Genomic DNA, 21140 nt, shown 5'->3' on the forward strand with positions numbered 1-21140 from the left:
ATACTCTTTGCCAAGATATTTTTTAAACTGTCTCACCTGTACTTCTGAATCAGCATCAACATGCTGGAGTTGAAACCAGGTGTCTCTGTTATGATACTTCTGCAGATCTTCTTTCTGTATAGCCACCTTTCCTGAAATAAACCAGAAGCAGAGTTTAAGACATGCTGTAGCTCCACCAAGATATATTTCCATCAAAACCAAGTTGCAAAACAATGATTTAGGGCCTGTACTATTCAAGAAAGGCTTTAGAGCAAGGGAAGATTTTCTTGGGGAATACTTCTTTACACAATACATAATGATGAGCACAATACTGATGGATCGTACAATTCTGATGAGCATCTTTTTCCACTCCATTTTGTGAATGACTTGAAAATTCCTAAAGTCCTACTCACCTAACAGAGTGAAGCACTGGACACTATGGACAAGCTTGTAAATATGCATATAACAAAACCATCATTATTACTTCTCTGACAAGCAATTAAACTTGTGGGAAGAAAAGCTTGGAAAACATTGCAGAGATTCTTTTGTGGCTGATGTCTGTAACAATCCCAAATTAACAGTGCCCTGAATGTGCTATTGCCAACAATATTTCAGGATGAGGCATTTCACTGTATAGTTCTGTAGGAGAAGGGAAACAACTAGAGATGTCAACAGCAGATTCCCACATCTGCATTTTGGGGCCCTGTCAACCTCTCTCTCTCTCTCTCACTCAAATCTTTCAGACTTGGCATTACACAAGCCAGAGCCAGCCAAGGGCTATCCCTGACTCTAGAGAAAAGCCAGGCAGGAAAATCCACACCAAAACACTGAAGAGTTTTAACTCTTACATTTTTATACCCCTCTTGCCACTACCAAATTATCTGTTTTGGTAGGTACAGTACCAGCATCCAGCTCCAAGCTGTGAACTAAGAGCCTGCATGACTGCAAAGGGTCAATGCAGAAATTGCTGTCCTGCCCAATCTCTGTCAGGCAGTAAGTAAAGCACTCTCCGAGGAGCAGTGAAACTTTTTCCAAGCCTCCTTCTTTGTATACACAAAGCTGAGTGCGGCATGCCTGAGGAGCACGTGATGCTCAGAAAGCTGCTTTGGGTTGGGTGGCTCCCCAGGCACTGAGCAAAGCAGCATGTTTGAAGGGAAAGAATCCAGGGCAGTCAGAGACATTGACAAGGCTTGAGGAAGCTGGGGTTTGGCAATGTGGTTGGGTAGATTTCTGCTGCTAAAGTGAGTTGCTCACAAATAGTTTGCAACCATTGCTTTGTCATAAGAACACAGACTTTCTTTAACCAAATGTTGTTAGATAAAATTCACCAATCGATGTATTTTTCCTAGAAAAAGAGTACCAAGGTGACCTAAATTCATGCAGTTTGGCCAGATATCAGTATACATTACCCCAGCAAATGTTAACAGAACACATTTACAAAGGAAAAAAAAGCAAGAACACATGATCAAAGACTACAAAAGTGGCAAACAAAAAACACTTCCCTTCAGAAATCTAAAAGCTTATAGAAGTCCTAGCAGCAAGTTATTACACACCAGCATTCCCCCAATTTGTGGCCTTTTCCTTTAGCTGGATGGCTTCACCCAGCCCTCCTGTTTGCTGGGCCATACCCCATACCATGTTGCAGCTGCATTCTTCTGTCACCTCAGGCTGTTTCTGATGACAGTTTCCAGATTTCCAGTCCCAGCTCCTAAGCTACCTGCCATTCTTCCACAACTGCCCTCCATCTGACAGGGTTTCTAATCTAGTTTCTTTTTCAGAACTTCTGACCCATTATTCCTAAGTCTTGTTAATTCTGTCCTCAGCACCATCCTCTCACTGCTTGGCCTGTAGAGATTATCAGATCCACCTCCTGTCAAACATTTAACTAGAGATTAACAAGGGAAACTCTATATTGGATATGCAGAGCAAGCCACTTGAAACTTCTTAGAAATGCAATAATTAAATTAGAGAAACCTACAAAATAATATGGCAGGAAGGGTAAATAAGACATCTGCACTGTGCTGAACAGAAGACACCAAGTTATTCTGCTGAGAATCCATGGGATGACAACTGTGTTTTTTCAAAGCTTCTACTTTTATTCTCCAACCACGGTGGTTTGTGGGGAACTAGTGTCTCTAAAACACTTGGAGAGGAATACATTGAAATGCATGACCTTCTACTAATTGCTTTGGACCTCATTTGAAATTGTTTACTTTCACTGCTTGCTATCCTCACTCTACCCTTTAATCTCTTGCAGAAATCCTCCACTCAACTGCAGCAGTTGCACACACCTTGCAAACACTGTCACCTGCCATCATCCATTCACAGCCACCTCCCTGTAAGGAGTGCCCTGCAGAAAACTCAAGGATTCTTTCCCAATATCTGCATCTGCACGTGGCATAGATGGTGTGATCACTGCCCCCTCCTTCAGCAGGGAGTTCCACTGCTCTCTGCATCAAGGATGGCAGGGTAACCCAGATGGGTCTGGCCACAAAGTCAGCACATGAGCATGATTGCAGCACCAAGTGTTCACAGGCAATGGCACGTGCCTCCAGCTCTGAGGGAGTTAACATGGTGATACAACTGTTTTGATTAGGAAACTGTTTGAACAGCACTGTTTGCTCTGCACACAAGCAAGTTTTATTAATGACTGAAACTTACTGACTGGGCTGGCTATTATCCAGGGGTTTTCATTGCATACCAAATGATCCACAAAGAAGAAAAATCTACTAGGGAAAAAGAAGAGGGTGGCAGTAAAAAGAGGGCCTACAGTTTGGCCAGTCTAAATATATACAAAGACATATTACTGATAAGGCAGAATGTTTGATCTGCCCTGTTAAACAGTTCTCTGCATACACACAGAGCAACTTCCCTCTCAATTTTTTAATAACTCTTCACCTGCCCCAGCCATGTCCATATGTTCATTCAGCTCACATTCCTCCTCCTCATCACCAGACCTACATAAAACACAGTGCAGGTGCTGAGCACAGTCGTGCTTGTGCCCCGGTCTACACAGTCACTGCTCTTCCACTGGCTGACCTACATCTGACCTGGCTCAAACAACTTCCACAGCACCAGAACTAGGCTAAATCTAGGCCAATAATCACAAGCTGTTGGCACCTGTCATTTGACCTGACACTACACGATAAGAACCTGTAATTCTCCCTGCAGATAAACCCGAGAGGTCAGAAGGATTTACCACCACTCATTTAAAGGATGTTTTCCTCCTTGTGGTTCTTCAGCATGCTCTCAAACTCGAGCCCATTGTCTCACACTCTTTCTCAAGACTTGGGTGGCTTCCAGACAGCACCAAGAAACTCTAAATCTTGCACCTGAGGCACCCAGACACTCCTGCTGTTTCCTCAGAGTGGCCCCAGGCTGCAGAGTCTGCATCTGATTAAGCTTTTAGACACTGTATGGGAAGAGGCAGGAAATAGCCAAGCTTGTTGAACAATGTAAATTGTAATTTCAAAACTTAGTATAAGTTACACTTTTAGAAGTTAGATTCTCAGCAATAACTAGCAAAGATGAAGTAAAAATATTCTTCTCATCTGAACTAATTTCTTTCTGAAGCCTGATGCTCACCAGGGCCTCAGACTGGGGGAGGGTAGGAAAACCTCACACACTGCTGCATGTTTTCCATCCATATGGCAACATTTTCCCTATGACCATCCCCCTCCCACTTCAGACTGAACAGATCTTCACTGCAACATTTAAATCCTAAACTCTGTGTTCAAAACAAAGGTGCAACATGCCTCAACTGAGCTCTTCCTTCTGTGAACCTCTCTTTAGGGAAAAAACAATATATCTATTATTGAGGAAACAGCTTACAGATTAATAAAGTTACTACTTAGGCCCTGGATGGTTTTAAAGTTGCAAATTCCACTTTATAATCCCTGGTAAAAACTGATTTAAGAGCCTCCTACGTTCTCCACCCATGCACCCCCATCCTCTCAAGCAGGGCATAGTGAAACTGTTAAGGAAATCAAGCTAATCCAAAAAACCCAAACAATGAAAATAAACATTCTGTGCAAGGAGAAGAGAATAAGAAATAAGTTTCATGGGTCACATGTGGGTGGTGTTGGCATTTTAACACACAAAGGTCATTTCAACTGACCTGTTTTAGAGCTTCCTCACTCAAGAATCACATTAACATAGCTAGAAGACAGAAGACAGCAAGAAACCTGTAATTTGGGCACAGAAGCAGAGATTTGGTACAGAGAAGGGTAGGAATTTCTGGCTATACCGCCTGGGAAAGTGCTTGTGGAAGCACCACACCCTCAATGCCTATCCCTCACTGGTTACAAACATTTTTCCAAAACAAGTCAATGCAGCCCATTAACCTGTCCCTGAACATGCCTAGGCTTGTTAAGTCAGGGTCAACATCTCCATACAAAGACTGACAGAATTGATAATTTGGCTCAGGCATTCTCCACCCATACACAACCACCTTCTGTCTGCAGTACCTGTTGGTGACAAAGGCATTAGGCATCAGTTGCAGGATTACATCCCACCTTTTAAGAGTGATTTTCTAGTCTGCAGATGAGATATGTGAATGTTTATGACAGATGCTAGACTAGTAGAAGATTTCTTTACTGAAAAAGTAGCACAGCAGCAACAGGAAAGGAACCTGTCATTTTAAAAGGGCACAAGGCTCTACCTGAAACATGATCCAACACATTTGGATCCAGAAGTTATTTTACAGAAGTCTAAAATCAGAGCATTTCAGGAGCTCTTGTGCCTTCTCTTTAGGTTATCTTTATCTTGGAATACCTACATAGTGAAAACAACAGCATTTTACACACTGCTACCAGGTGAGCTGATATGATATTATATAATACCCTTCATTAACAATGACTGCAGTACAGTTAATCTACAGCAAAGAGTTAGGTCTGAGTCACACATTAAATGGCCCCAAAAGCCTAAATAACTGAGTCTTCTCTCAGCTCTGAACAGAGACTTTGTCTTCTTCCTATAAAATGCAATAAATGAGCCTCAAAGCTACTTCAAAAGTTGCTTCAATGTTAGTATGTTAAGTACACAGACATACTGTATCACTGTTTTAATTTAACATAGCTGATATGAAGGTGCACAAAGAAAGGAGGTTTCAATAGTTGGAAAGACTAGAGACAAATCAGAACCAATTTTAATCAACACTTTAGGCTGTGAGAGCCTAATTATCTTGGAACAAAAAGCATCACTGCTATTTCAGCCTACCTAGATGGTTATAATTATCTGCATGAAAGGTTATTTGTCTTTAAATGAAAGTACAGAAACCTTTCCTGCCTTTTTCAAGAACACCACAAATTCACTCACCTCTCCCATAACACAGAAAAAGCTCAAAATAAGCAAACTCCCTATTTCAGAATTACAAAGATGAGGATGAGAATTATGGGCAACATAAGGCTTCAGAGCCTTAGAAGCAGCAGAATTGTTCCCTCCTGGCTCCTGTGCAGTGCACCATGAAGCATAAGCACTATTAGACCATCTGCTACAATGGGTAAGAATTTAGTGGCAATAATAGCAGAACACTTCCAGCACAGCATTAGTGCATCCACAGAGAGTACTGAGGTATGTGATATTCATGACCTCAATTTCATTTGTTTGGGTTTTTTAAACTAGTCCAAATATACTAAGAATATCACTTATTAAATCAATTTTTCCCCTTTGTGGGATTTATCTTGGATAATAAGGCAGAGAAAAGTAGGCTGTGGACAAAACACAGCTTCTATCCTTTAAAGTTGCAAGCTGCAGCATTGCATGAACTTCCATCAGGGTTCTTTTGCTGGTCACAATGCAAGAGATCTCACCTGGCTTCCATCTGAATTTCTGCTCTCCCTCCCTGCTAAAAACAGCAAAACCCACACAAAAAAAAGAACCAATCCTCAACCACACCTCTGGTATCAACTCTCTGCCAGCTGCTCCCTGGGCCCTTAAAACAGCCCTACATTTGAGACAATGGCTGTAGCCTTGGTTGGTTGCAGTGGGAGAGCAGTCCTGAACTCCAGCCGTGCAGTCACTGCTGTCTGCCTTCCAGCAGGCACCAAAACCCTGAGCATGCTGCCTGCACTGAACAACCACCTCATCCATCCCCTCATTCTACATACAAACAACATCAAAACTTGTCCTCACGTCAGGAGGAGGTCAGGAGGAGGTCAGGAGGGCTGCATGAAAAGACAGTTGAGGTTCTAGCACATTCCAGCACTCAGTAATTTTGTTTATATCTGTATTTCCAGGATGAAGAAGAAAAAATACCGGCTTTTGAAAGCTCAGCTTTTTTTCTCCTGCTCTTGGGACCACCCATCAGGTTAAAAGATATTGTGAGTGCATCCTAACAACTTATTCTATGCAGAGTGTATTTACTTTAGCCTTCCTGTGTAGCTGCAGAGAACCTTTCCAGGATAATTCTAGATTATATCTTTTTGAGACTTGCCATTGTGGAAGAGTCATCTGTTTCCTTTATTTCATTAGCAGTTATATTTATATATCATACTGAGCAGATATGTTACTCCCATGTCATCCACCAGTACATTATGGAAACAGCAAACCACTACCCAAGCCATGCTCAGGCTAGAAGAAACCAAGGAACACTATTTTCTACTGAAATTTTGATCTCTGCTTCATGCTTTATTGGAGGATCTTTCCTGCACTTAACTAGCAAGGAGCACAGTTCATCAGGGATGATTTTTTTTCAATTTTTTTTCTTTTAAACCAGTAAAATACTGAAATAAAAAGGTGATGCTACAGCTACATTTGGTAACACTTACCTAATAACAGGAGATGGTTTGCTTGGATGTTTGGTAATAAATTACTCTACAAACATACCTCCTCAGCTTTGGAAGTAACCGTTAATAAAGGCACAGGTAATTCAAACATTCAAGCCTCAAACAACTTTCAATTCCAAGGTGTTTTCACTTTGTGAGTGTCTCCAAGAGTTATGAGTTGGTTTCATCTGCTTTTGTCCAGATTAGCCAAGTTTAACTACTTCTGAAGGCAAATTTGTTTTAGTGCTTTACTTTGCTTCACCTCATCCAGCATTAAGCAGGAAAAGAGTTACAACCTACCAGGATAAAATAGCCACAAGAGTCTCAATTTGTCATACAGCACACCTAACAACCTGTATGAAGGTGACTTAGAGCAGCTAAGTTATTGCAAAAGTAATTAACAGAACCACATACTAGTCTTCTCCCACTGGCTTCCTACTCCTTCACTGAAAAGCTTTAACATTTCACATCTGTGCTTTATTCAGCACCATTCCATCCCCATCAGCACAGCAGCATTTTGTTCTATTCAGTTCCTGCTCAGCACAGATGTTGGCAAGTCAGTTTCATGTATCTCTCACCAAAACAAATGAAGTGCTGAGGTGAGAAAAACCAAACTGACTTAAGTAGAGGATAAATGATGGTGTACTTGTCACCTGAAGGACAGATGATATCAACCAATCTCTCACCTAAGTGTTAAGTGATTTGGTGTGGCATATTTCCTGTTTTTAATCTAATCTGTATATTTAAGGTCACAGCCTGGAAGCCTGAGCTATTCATTACACACCTAGAAATATCAGCTCAGGGCATATCACAAACATGGTTTTCCTCACTAAATCTAGCTCAGTTATTCAGGTGTGAGAAACCCAGTTTATTGTTATTGCAGACACAGCCTATCTCATTCAACATCTCTAAAAGGCTGAAAAATATCAAAACAATCATTAAAGAACATTTGCCTGATATAGCAGCACTTCTGCTGCATCTAGCCAGAGACATCTTTTTTCTCCATTATTACTGGAGGGGCACCAATTGAGTTTTTCAAGTTAGAATGAGAAAAACACAGAGGAGATGGGGCTAACAACCAGAAGGAAATAGCTATTCTACACATTACAGACACATATTCCAGCAAATTGTCTTACTACTGCTGCTTGATCATTCAGAAACAAACAAATGTGATTTTAAAATGCATTTACCATTGCTTTCATATTTCCTACTCAAAGCATCTCAACATACTATATAAGTCAGTACATAAACTCTATCCAGTAACAGTCAACATCACTTAAACAACAACTTAAAACTACTTTCACAGTAACTATTTGCTATATTTTATCTTAAAAAAGAGAAAAATAATATTTCAGATCCACTGAACTCTGAATTTTCTTCATTATATTTGCATTTCAACCAGCATTCAATATTCTTCCAAGACACAATGGTTCAAAAGTTGTGTCTGTTAAGCTAACAAAATCCCAGATGACTTAGCAATTATGATTAAGAAAATGCAAATGTAATAAGTAAACATGCAGACTCAAAAGATATCTTTATCTGCACAATCCTCCCATCCTGTATGCCAAAATACTACAGCATGTTCCAAAACATATCTCCTACACATGTTCCAGTTTGAGTTTGTTTGGCTCTTCTCAGAAGTTTGTGTCAGAGGTTTCAGGGGGTTCTTGTTTTTCATATTCTCTCTCCCACATCTTCCGGTTTTGGTAGCTTGACCATTCTCATCTGTCACACACTGAATTGCATCTCTGAAGTTACACGAATTTACCAGCACAAACTTATACTTCACATTTCAATAAATAAAAGCATGCCTGAGCTCCAGTAACCCTGGTAGTCAGTACTGTAATACCAAGTCAGTATTGTAACTGGAAACACTGAACGGTGAACCAAGAGGAATTCTGCTAACCAAACATCTACAAAAAGTAGCTACTTGCTGAATTCTCACCATTTTGACCCATTTGCACTCATTCTCTGTCTCAAAATCCCCTCAAAACCAGCCAAATAATAATGCAAGAGATGTCAAACATTTCAAATCGCACACAGGTAAAATCACAAGCTCAGTAACAAATGGACTTTAAATCAGTCTCTCCTGGATGGAAGACACTACTACCCCCCAACTCCCTCCTCTGAAAAAGTTCATTGCTGGATGAGCATAAGTAACTACATTTTCTTCAAGAGAAGTCTCTCATGATAACAGAATGTTACAAGGGATCTTTGGAATGCAAACTAAGGGCCCCTGACTGCAGAATGTGCTGGTTCAGTGGAAAAGAGCTCATTTTAGCTCTACTCTGATCACCCCTTTCAGTACAGACGTCTTCCAAACCTTCCTTGCACAAGCCTCTTCAAGGAAAGTTTTAAGTCTTAAAACTGAGCTGAAGATACAGATAGAATAACTATTGCTTTGAAATGTTACAAACTTTTACAAATTGAAGAGTTCCCTTGTGCGGAGGGATAGAATGTAAGAAAATAGTGCAGAAAGTAGTCTCACACCTGAGGAGTTGCAGCTGGACTAATCACCAAAGATTAGGAACAGGCCTGTCCTTAATAGGCCACAGCTGTGTCCAATGAGAAGAGAGTGCTACAAGAGAGTGGGTTAGCTGGGTGAGGAGAGAGATGGAGTTTGTTGGCTGTGCTGTGAGGAGCTGCACATGAGAAATCACCAAGAAGGTATGGGAACTTTTGCAATAAGATGACAACACCCTTGTTCAAAAAAAAACTCCACTATTGAGCTTTGCAGCTGCTGATTCCCATAGTGAAAACAGCCACAAGCAGTTACTCCAGAGCACTGTTCTCTTCCCAGAAAAATTTCCTACTACAAGCAGAACTTAGTAGTATCAAACTGACAGTAATTCTGGATTTTTTCTTCCCTTCCTCTCCATTGCTGTTTATCACATATCTTTGAAATGCTTTTCAAAACATGTCTCAATAAGAAGTAAGGGAAACAGAAGGAGGAGGAGAGGAAAAATACTACAATACATAATATGCACTGTGTAAAACCTCAGTGTAGGCAGGAACACCAGAGTTTTGACTTCTAGTGCTACATCAACACTGACACCAAGCTCTCTGGTTTGGTTGACACACTGGAGAGAAGGAATGGCATCCAGGGGGCCTTGGACAAGCTGTAGAGGTAGGACAATGGGAGCTTCATGAAGTTTAATGAGACCAAGTACAAGGTCCTGCACATGAGTCAGGGCAATCAGAAGTTCAAACACAGGCTGGGTAGAGAATGGATTCAGAGCAGCCCTGAAGAGAAGGACTTGGCAGTGCTGGTGGACAAAAAACTCAACATGATCCAGCAATGTGCACCTCAAATTTCCAAGGCAAGTGTATCATCCTGGGGCAGCAACAAAAGCAGTGTGACCAGCAGGTGCAGGGAGGTGATTCTGACCCTCTAGCTCTGCTCTTGTGAGACCCCAGCTGGTGTACTTTGTCCAGGTCTGGGGGCCCTCAACACAAGAAGGATGTGAACATGCTGGAATGAGTCCAGAGGAGGGTCACTATGTTGATCAGAGGGCTGGAGCACCCCTCCTGTGAAGACAGGCTGTTCAGCCTGGAGAAGACATGGCTCCAAGGAGATTTTCCAGCTGCCTCTCAGTGCCTGAAGTGGGCCAAGAAGGCTGGAGAGGGACTTTTTGTCGGGCATTCAGTGACAGGACAACGGAGAATGGCCTTAAATGAAGAGTAGCTTTAGAATAGACATTAAGAATGAATTCTTTTCTGTGAGGGTGGTGAGGCACTGGAGTAGGTTGCCCAGAGAAGCTGTGGATGCCCCATCCCTGGAACTGTTCAATGCCAAGCTGGATGAAGCTATGAGCAATCTGGTCTAGTGGAAGGTGTCCACTTCACCATGCTTCAACCAAGGTGTTGAAACTAAATGGCCTTTAAAGTCCCTTCCAACCTAAGTCTTTCTATGATCCTAAGACCAGTCTAGTAACACACCAGTTTGCCTACCTGTGGATTCTGCAACACTTGCAAAAGTTAACATTGCTATTTCCTGAAGAGAGTGAAAAATGAAAACCTGATCAATCATTCAAGCATGCAAACAAAAGTCTAAATTTTCTGCGTGTCCTCTTCACAAACTGCTCCCAGTACCTTTAAGATTACTACAGCAGCTCCTGAATAATTCCCCTCCAACATCAGAGCTTGATTATTAAAACATGAACTTAGAAAACATGGAGAAAATAAAAATATTTTCACTTCTCTATCTGCAATTTAACCTGTCTGACATGTATTAAGCGGTTCAAGAGATTGTTTTCCCAAGAAAACGAGAAAAGCCCTGAACAAGAAAAGTCCCTGGCCTGTTGATGGGTCACTGCAGCTGCTGAAAACTGGTGACACACAAGAGATCAGATAATTTCAACACTGAAAAACTCATCAGTTGAAAGAAGGGAGCTGTTACTTTCAAAGTACAAGGGAAACTAGACATTAGAGAGAACAAAAAGCTTTCCAGAAGCTCACTCAGCAATCAGAAATAGACTGCCTCCTCCCCAGGATGCTACACACACATGAGCTCACTTACGGACAAAGAGAATGATGACCTACCTCCTACCTCATATGTAAAACAATAATTAAAGAAAAAGCTGCATGACAAATTACTGTAATGTAAAGATACATGTAAAATATCTGCACCACCACTCCATGGTTTAAGATAATAAATTTTATGCCATTATACAAACTGTTGCTCAACATCTGACAACTTCCTCTCTACAACCTCTGTCAAGATAGCTACAGCCATCTATTTCAAAAGAGATTAATAACTGAAAAAAAAGTCCAAAGTGTTCAAGTGACTTAAAATAGAAACTGTTCCCCTCAATAACAACTAAGCTTTTACAAAGTTTTTATCCCCAGAGAGATAAATGGAGTGTTATGCAATTTGCTGCAGATGAAATACACAGCAAATAACATCTGGAAAAGCAGGAATCTTGTCAATCTCAAACAGGCACTGGAAGTCTTTTAAAACTATTCTGTAGGTGACAGCTTGCTCTGATACACTGCACAAAATTCTATCATCATTGTACCTGAGGTACCTACAGCCAGTAGGATTCCTCTGCTTGTTGTTAAGGCAGCCATAGTTTAACAATACTGCGCACACCCAAGTGTGGGGACCCTGGAAAACTGCAAGAGTAACGGCCCTACACTTAGGAAAAAAACCAAAAAGTAACCTTTACAGTAACAAATGTGAGCTTGTCATTATTTAAATAAGGTTCTGTAGCCTGTTTTAGTTAAACTGAAATCTGCATTCACTATCACAACACAGTGCTTTTCTCCCCAACTTTTTAATACATAATATGTAATATTGAAGGCATTTTTGACAACTGACAAAAGAAGGACAATGCTGAGCAGCACTTACCACTATCATCGTCAGTCCTATCAAGACCCCAACTCCTAAGACTGCAAATGATGTAAAAGTTAAAATCCAAGAGAAATAAGTTGTAAGGAAAGTAGTAATTTATGATCACATACCTATGATGGAATCCCTTCGAAAAACATCTCTGTCAAAAATATAAAATGACAGATGGCGAAAGGTCCGAGGAATTTCACAGTAAAAGTCTTCTCCATAGAAGGGGCTGAGTGAACAAAAAAAAAAAAAAAAACCAACATACACAAACACATACACACACACAAAAAAAAGGAAAATAGATTAGTGTTGGTATCCTGGACAAGCCAGTGCGTTTAAATTTCACACCCAGAACATCACACTCTGGACTGTCATGGTCCTCCCCACTACCGAATGTTCACTTTTAAGCACTGTTCCATTTTGACTCCTCCTAAATATCTTAAATGCTCACAGAACAAGATTTTTTAATGAGCAAAAAAGAACAAATACTTCTTTCTATCTGGAAAACAAGTGTCCCTTTACAAAGAGGGCAGAGACCACATTATTTGTTAACATACAGTGCCTTGAAGGGCAGGGAGAGGCCCCTGCTGCAAAGAATGCTTACAGTATATCATTAGGATAGACATCACAAAAGCATACTGAAGAGAATGGGAAAAACACAGTATGGTTCATGGCTTTTTTTTTTTAAAGCATTTAGTATACTTAAGATAAAATGCCTACAGCCATTGCATCTTTTCTCATTCCCTGCCAAGTTTTTATTTAAAGTCAGACTCAGCCAACTGATGGTAACGACGCCTTGGAGCTGGCACCATGCTTGTTACCTCTGAGCACTGAGTATCTATTTTTGCATAGGGGAATTGTATAGTTTTGGTTTTGTTTGTTTGGTTTTTTTTACAGTAAGACCTTTTTTTTAAAACATTTTTAAAAAAATAAGAAAGTACTATCTCAGCATGAAAAGCTCTTTAGGGACCTAAAGGGCTTTCTTTGGATCCTACCAATTTAAATGGGGGAAAAAATTCTCAGACACCTGACAGCAACGCTTTCATTTTCTTTCTATCAAATTACATGGTTAAGGATTTACTCCTAGGAGCTATAAGCATATATAAACATTATTTATTCATTGACAGGTCTACCATTTTACACAGACCTTTCATTCCAAGTCACTCACGCTTCAGTAGATCTAAATGAGTGGATGCAATTCAAGTCACGTGGACAAATACAGCAAGCACTGCAGATGTAGACTTAAAAATATATCTAATTCCAACAGGCCAAAAGCCAGCAAGTTTTTTCTTCCCCTCTTAAACACAGACCTCCTTATTGCCTTGGTTGAGTTCAAAAATGAGACACAATTGTGCTGTAGTTTAAATCACTATTAAAATTTTTATGTTAGAAAATTAGATACGCAAAAGTTATTAACAATTCCTTGAATAAACTTTTAAATTTTTCAGAATTTTGTCAGGAAAGGTCATTTCCCTGGCTTCTTTCAGGGATGTTTTACACCACCATATGTTTTTGCTTGTATTTCTGCCTATGGGAAAAATACACTCCCTCAGAATCACCACATTCCCTCAAAAGCTAGCTGACAAGTCTCCCTTAAAACACAATAGCACTGCAAATTAGCTCATCAGTCTGTCTTTGAAGGGAAAATGACACCATAATTTCATGAAATCCAGAGACATCACTCTGGATTCACCAAGAACATTATTTAAGTTGTTACTCCACTACCCACACAAAGAACACATGTTGGATGAACAACAAAGCCCAAGGCATACCCAGAGGTTAAACTTCCACCACTGAAATGGTTTCCCATTCCTTGAAAAAAAATGCATCAACGTGACAAGAACCAATGTGAGGCCCACTCAGCCATGCCTTCTGTGAAGGCAGGGGAGGAAAACCTGACAGCTGGAAATGGATGGTTTGACTCCTTGTCCCAACTGCCCCTTCCAATTCAGCACTCCTTGTTACACCCCCTCTACCCATTCTGCTTTGATAAGTTTCATTTGGAAGCAAGAATTTCACAGCCACCACTTCAGGCCCAAAATACCTTAATTCTTTGTTAAAAGCAGCTTCTACCAAACTGGGAGCTGCAGGACTGTCCCAGCAGCCATGCTTGTGCTGGCAGCCCCGAGGGCCTCACTCTGTGCACATCACTTGGTGCACGTTTTCACACACAGGCTTAACCCTGGGGGGCCAAACAAATGCATTAATATTGCCCAAATACCTAGTGCATTATACATGCAAAACACTTCCATCATTCTGAGCTTTAATACTCTATTCAGCCATAAAATTGTCCTTTCTGCTGGAAGAACATGACAGATGAATTTATTTCACTCATGACCTTAGAATGAAACAATACTTAATGAACTGTGGATTATATATCCAATCCTCTATCAACGATATAAGGGAAGCTTCAGTGTACTGCAAATTTAAATGCAATATAAATACAAGTGACTTATACTGAGCATAATTTAATGATTCTGGGGGGAAGAGACATCAACTGGAACCTTTGGCAAGTCCCTCCCATTAATGTTTGCCATGGGTGTTGAAGAGAGGCAGAAGTCAACAAAGAACACAACACAGCAAAACAAACAAGAGCCAGAAAAGCAGTGTGGACAACAGGAGGTACCTAGCCCAATGCACAAAATCAGAAAGAGACTAATTAACAGAAGAAATGCTGTGACTTAGCTGACTTAGCCATGCAGGGACCATATCAGGTCACTACTGCTGGCACAAGGTTTATTAGTCTGAGCAGTGCAGTCTGAGCCACCATCAACAGAAGAGATGCTTTGTTCTGCTCTTGGCTTCTCCCCTCTGAGATCTTGAGCCCCTTGCAGATTCACAACCTCTCATCACTCAGGTAACACCCCTGAGGTGCACTGGTTCTTAATTAATTTAAGCAAGCAGATTTCCAACACAAGCATACTCACTCTGCACTGGGTAATTAGCCAGCAAAGTTTTAATTGTAAGAACACACATCAAGATAAATCCGGTATGTTCCCAACCCAATCTTGTGCAGCTCTGCAGAAACAGTAACTTCTTTCTGAAGGAATCAAATGCAACCACAAAAATACTTCCAGCTTCCACTGAAATGTGTGCTTTTTCTCCATGTATCTCTTCAGAACAGTACTTGCTTTGTCTCCCACCAAGACCTGAAGAGTAAGAGGTCGCAGCAGTCAAATCCCATAATTTATTTCCCAAGCTAACTTATCTTGAGCGAGAACCCCAGGGCTCCAGAACAGTTTTTCCAAAAGAACAGCTAAATCCTTCCCCCAGTGTCTCCTCTCTCTGAAAAGCCTGAATTTGTCGGATGGGGATTCAGTCAGTACTTTTATTTTGACAAAGCAATTAATAAAAAGCAGCAACATCTGCTGACCCAGCCCTCAGGAGTCTGACAACATCCTCCAAAACAAATACTGGAACTAGCCTGGCCAAAAACTCAGAAATCTTTCAAGAACCAAGTGAGTTCAGATTCAACTTACAGGTTTTGAGTTGAACTTTCCTTGTAGATGAATCAGCCCTACACTCAAGAGATATTTTAATCACTGAAAGTGGAGGAGTGACAATGAGGGCCTCCTCCCCAACCCTGGCAGCACAGACTGCACATGAATATGACCACAAGGGAAGGGCACGGCCAACACCAATGCTGTCATTATTTCAGTTTCTTCTGGACTTCAAACAAGTGATGGGATGTAACTGCTGAGAACAGGAACTTGCAAGGCCAGAAACAGTGGATCTCCCCTGAAAATGCAATTCATCTCCTTCCAAGCTGAACATAATTGCATTTTCAAACCCAGCTTCTTCAGTAGGGACTACTAAGCTCAGAACAGCTCTGCTAATTTTGTTTTAGTTTTGCCATCAAAGTAACAAGAAGAGTATCGCTGCAGGTATCAGCCAGGCTTTAGTTATGAAACAGAGCTTGTTCTTAAGTCACTGTCTCTTATTTTCCTGATGGAGTTAGAAATGGAGAAAGATCTGTACCAATTTTTAAATCCTTGCTCCAAGCTTTCAGACACACAAGGGCCTGATTAGCCTTCTATTCCACACACTCTCCTCCACACCCCTTTCTCATTTCTCTTTCAGTACATGCACATATCTTAATATGTCGTTGTTCCTTGGGAAGCACAGGGCTCTCTTACTGCACAGCTTTTGTACAGCCTCTATCACCAACACACACACTGAACAATCTCTCCTCAGGACACTTTCCCTAGTATGCTTCCACAGCTCTCCCCACAGAAGAGACACACACACAAAAATGAAGTCAGACAGATGCATAAACAGTGCAACCTATCTGAACCTTCAGGCATACTCACTCTCCCCTCAACAAAAACTTGCTTATTTTGAATGCTCACAGCATGGGAGCAAGGTATATTTTCTTGGAATACCAAGAAAACAAAACTAAGAGAGATCCCTCTAGGTATTGTTTCACTCACTTACAGCTTTCCAGCCCTCCCCATTTCAAGGTATGTATTTTTGAATGTCTTCTAATGCATGTTTTGGCAGTGGATATTTTCAGTAGAGACAGGGAAGGAGAAGAGAAACAGAAATTACTGCGCAGATCAAGTGGAATGAAAGCAAATAATGAAGAGAATCCTTACTCCAAACACAATAAACCCTCTAGAAAGGGTTCAAAAATTGTTCACATTTACAAATTTTACTAAATTCCAGAAGCATACTTGCAATTTTATTTCATAGCTTCATATATCTACTGATATCATCACAATATTAATGGAGAGGAAGAGATTTCATGAAACAAATGTTATTGTAAAATCATTTCTTTAGTTTCAGGCTGTGTTATAAAACCTCATGCTTGTTTTTCAATACTTAGGATTCGCTAAAGCAGTTTTGTTTTTGTGCTGGCACCAGTACTTCAGTGGATGAAGCGAAAGAGTTGCATGATGAATAATAATGAAACCCCTCAAGCCAGAATTCTTTGTGTATGGATTTTTTTAAACTGCTTTTGTGATTAAAAGTAAGGACTATTAACATGCCACAGACAACTCCACATCCTCTGACTATTTTAAAAGGTTTAGAAATACTGAATTCATCCTGCTACATGAACTGAACACCAGAGTTCACATCACCATGTGAGCAGGAAGCAAAATCAGTCTGTACAAAGGAGCACACTTGTTTGTTTCTACTACTAAGCTTTTTCTACTACTTGGCTAATACTTTTTATGCTATGCTTTGCAGCATATGTAAGGGAGTGGGGTAGAAGAGAGGAGGTTTATTCAAAGCAGATACAGCAAGCCAAATAAAATCTGAATACACTTCAGTCTCCTACTAGACACAAAACTAGGAGACAACAGGCAAGTAAGACAGAGTCTGTAAAAGCCAAAGTTGGTAGATGCCACAGTAGCTTTCTGACACAATTTATAAAAAAATACTAATATTATATTTGAAGCACAGATTTGACAGAGGACATGCAACAGGCAGTATATGGCACAGGAGGCAACCTCTAAATCCAAACATATCACTTCTGCCCACTGTTGAGAGTGCTGGCTGCAGTCTACCAGACACCCACTGAGCCTAAGTGAATTTTTTCTGATGTCACTGTGCAGAGACACTCGGATGAACAGTGCTTTGTTACACCCATAACCAGCCCTACTACAGAGAGGAAAAAAATAAAGCAGTGTGCATTTTCTCAATCCTGCGCTCAGAAGAGACAGACAGACACATGAGCTATAGTTATCAACCTCACTTGACAGTTGCTGGTTTGGCTCAATGAGGCTTACAAGGATTATGATAAACTGAAGCAGCAGCCATTTGGCCCCTGGTCACCTCCCAAAATATTCTGTAAGATGACACACACAAACAGCAGAAGTCACATTATAGCTGCATTCACTTTTTTTTTTTTTTAATCACTCAAAGCAGCCTATAACACCAACAATTGTTACTCACATGGGTGGCTTTTCATATAGATAAACACTCTCATTCATAAACCCTGCCTTGGGTCTCAAGGTTCACTTCATTCTCCTTCTTCCATTAAATCTTGCTTCCCTTACTGGCACTCTTCCCAGCTATATTACTTCCCTGCACAGCCATGCAGTCCTTGGCTTCAGTAATATCCCTGACCAGGCTGAAGCCGTACCCCTACCAATCCTAACCCTTTCCCTTAGAGGCTCGGGGTGTTCCAGAACTGAAGTTTATTGTCATCAGGAATTCAAGGCAGGTTAGGTGCTGTCACATGCAGGAGACAGCAGACCCTAGGAACCTGCAGGAGTGAGGCTGCAGAACACACTACAACATCCACCTCAAGGCCTCTCTGCTTAAGGCATCTGGGCTGGGGAAAGCTGTTATTTCAAGGAGGTGAGCTGGCAATGTAAGAATGTAGAAACAGCTAATGGAGCTAGCTCAGATACAACAGCTAATTTTGGCAACATTCCAACTAAGGGAAACAACTTTGTGTTTAAAATTTGAGAGGTGGCCTGCATCCAAGATGTTATCAGAACATCAGAAGTTTAGCTACACAGCCATGAACTCCAAACACACTGGGAAAGAGAATTTAAGCAAACCTAGAATTAGAAAATAGAATTAAATATGGCAATAAAATAAGTTAATGAAAATTCAGAGAGCTATTGGCTGAATTTATTACTTGATCTAATTCTGAAACAAACACAGAATAACCACCTATGAAAGAGAACACAGCCTTAACTATGAATTTACAGCACATTTCAATATACAGTCACAAGCACACTGCAGACTTGTAGTTCTCATTGTTATGTTCAGCACAGACTAGCAAAAAAAAAAAGAAAAAAAAATACAACTACCAGAGGTGGGAAAGTGCCTATGGCTTCATTTGCTGTTTCATTCAGGCTTTGATCACTATGTTTAGCATGTGAAAAATTCCTCAGTGAAATAGTGGTGAACTAAATAATCACAGACTCAAGAAGCTTGGCTCACCTCTCTAAAGCACACACTGTCAGACATTTGATTCTTAGCGTACGACAGATTTTGCCTTTATTCATATCCTTGAAACAAATTTAGAGATGTCACATTCCTTCCATTCTTCACCTATGATTTGAGAAGCTGCCTTGATTTCCTGTTGCAGCTGACACTGCCCTTTAAGTGAATGGGCACATTTGATGCAAACTGCAAAGGCAAAGTCAGCCTTAACACCAACAATCCAAGAAAATTTATCCTCAGGAAATATCTGTAGCTAGGAAACACTCCTGGATGGTGGAGCCTGAAGTAGGGAAAGCTACTAATGGGGAAGATAAGTGGTTTATTGAGCAAAGGAAATTAATAGGCGAAATTCTTGTCAGGCTGTTTACTTGCAGCTCAGAACTAAAAAAAAATTTGTAGAGCTCTGCATTTTAAAAACCACAGTCATTCTAACATGCTCCTTAGGACATAAAATACACGAGTCCCTTCACGTACATCTTTGCTAGGTTATATGGAATGGATCCAAATCTACTCAGTGTCTTTGTAGATGACGGTAATATAAATATTGAATGACAAATACAAAACAGAGAAGCATATTAAATCCTGGCTCTAACTGACCTCTCCCTCATATCTTATGACTTGCATGTGACCTTCTTAGAATTTAGCAAAAGCTTGTGCCAAGTTTACAAAAACAGTGCTGCTTGAAGAGCTCAAGATTCTCTCCCTGAGAACCTGGATTTCTTGGTCTGACCAATTCACATATTCACTATTCTTGCCCAAACACCCCCAGAGAAGTGGGATGATTCTGAACTCCCCATATAAACAGCACTTTCATGTTGCTCTGTGGTTTTATAGGAAGGCCTGCCCCAGTGGTAACCAACCCTTGACTTGTTTCAGTCAGACACTACTAAGTTTATTGCAGCAGCCCTCAAAATCTTCCAGCACAAGGCAGCAGTGCCCACCATCCAGTTTAACAGCAGCCAAGAGGCTGGATGGCAGGAATGATTTAAGTTATGTTGTAATTTATGAGCCTCACCCGACTGCTGAACAGAGGAGGCAAGATTCACCATGCTGGCTCCTCTCAGTTTTTGAGACGCATATTTAGATAAAGGGCATCAAGCTCATAGATATTCTCTTCAGAGCACTGGTAAGGGCACTTGACTGGACAACAGGATGTGCTGGTTCAATTCTTTTGAGTTCTGAATGATTCATGCATTGTTGATTTAAAAGGTTACTGCTCTCAGCTGTCATCTCATGCCTCTGCCACAGACTAATAAAAAAAGAAAATACGTTGCAGAAGATTAGGACAAAGCTCAGGGAGGCAACTTCTTACACTGTCCCAGCATAAAACAGGAGAGGATGAGTCAGAGTCTGAAGGTTCTCTAACAGATATTCAAAGCAAGCCAGAATTGGACATTCATCCAAGTCCCTCTGGGAAGGAGAGATAACTGCTTCCTTTTTTCCATCTGCCAGTTCTATTTAAGCTTTACACCAGGAGCAGGCCTGCATGGAAAAATATAGATTCATGCAATACCTAGTAGATGCCTAAAGAAGCTCAACTGAGAAAAATGGGGGGGGGGGGGAACTGTAATTCCTAACTACACAAGACATTGTCTCAATTACAAGCCTTTTCATGCAGGTGAAGGAAAAAAACATTCAGAAATGCTGCAAAAGATGGGCTTCTCCAGGATAAATCTGAACAAGAAGACATCATTCCAGAATCAGTAGGGCTAGGGCTGCATATGAAAGACTCCTAATTCAGATTTTCACACAAAATATCTTGTTTTCTATAGACTACATACAAGTAATTTTTTGAGCTTACTGGAAGATGAGGGAGTTATCAGCTTTAGTAAAAATACAAGAAATACTTAAAACTTTATAGCAAGCCAGTCCTGTGCCAGACATGAAGTGACAGGAAGTAGAAACCAGGTATGAACAACAGACCAGAGCCAGTGATCTCTCCTTCAAACTGTAGAGAACTGTGTCAAGCTGTATCACCCAGCCATGCAGTGTTTCAGGGAGGACTCGATTAATTTAGCCAAGCATTGGCCCAGCTTCACATCCCTGTTCCCAAACACTTGTGTATCACTGCAATACCTCAGAAAAACAGACCAACACAATTCATGATTAGGCTGGCAAGTGCCTGCCAAAGGAGCACCAGACATGAGAGCAGGAAT

The 21140-nt window shown here is 40.8% G+C and overlaps 1 protein-coding gene across 1 annotated transcript in view; it reads right to left on the bottom strand.

The window, feature by feature from the left end:
- The window catches only part of RASA3 (RAS p21 protein activator 3), a 130063-nt gene that overhangs the window by 68668 nt on the left and 40255 nt on the right, over positions 1-21140 (bottom strand). Inside the window, exons 3-4 of the mRNA XM_036386801.2 lie at positions 12207-12310; positions 37-131 (exon numbers count right to left, since the gene is read on the bottom strand). Of these exons, the coding sequence (XP_036242694.1) occupies positions 37-131; positions 12207-12310 (199 nt within the window). The remainder of the gene's footprint in view (positions 1-36; positions 132-12206; positions 12311-21140) is intronic.

This window comes from Molothrus ater, chromosome 2 (assembly GCF_012460135.2).
Source record: "Molothrus ater isolate BHLD 08-10-18 breed brown headed cowbird chromosome 2, BPBGC_Mater_1.1, whole genome shotgun sequence".
Taxonomy (NCBI): Eukaryota; Metazoa; Chordata; class Aves; order Passeriformes; family Icteridae; genus Molothrus; species Molothrus ater.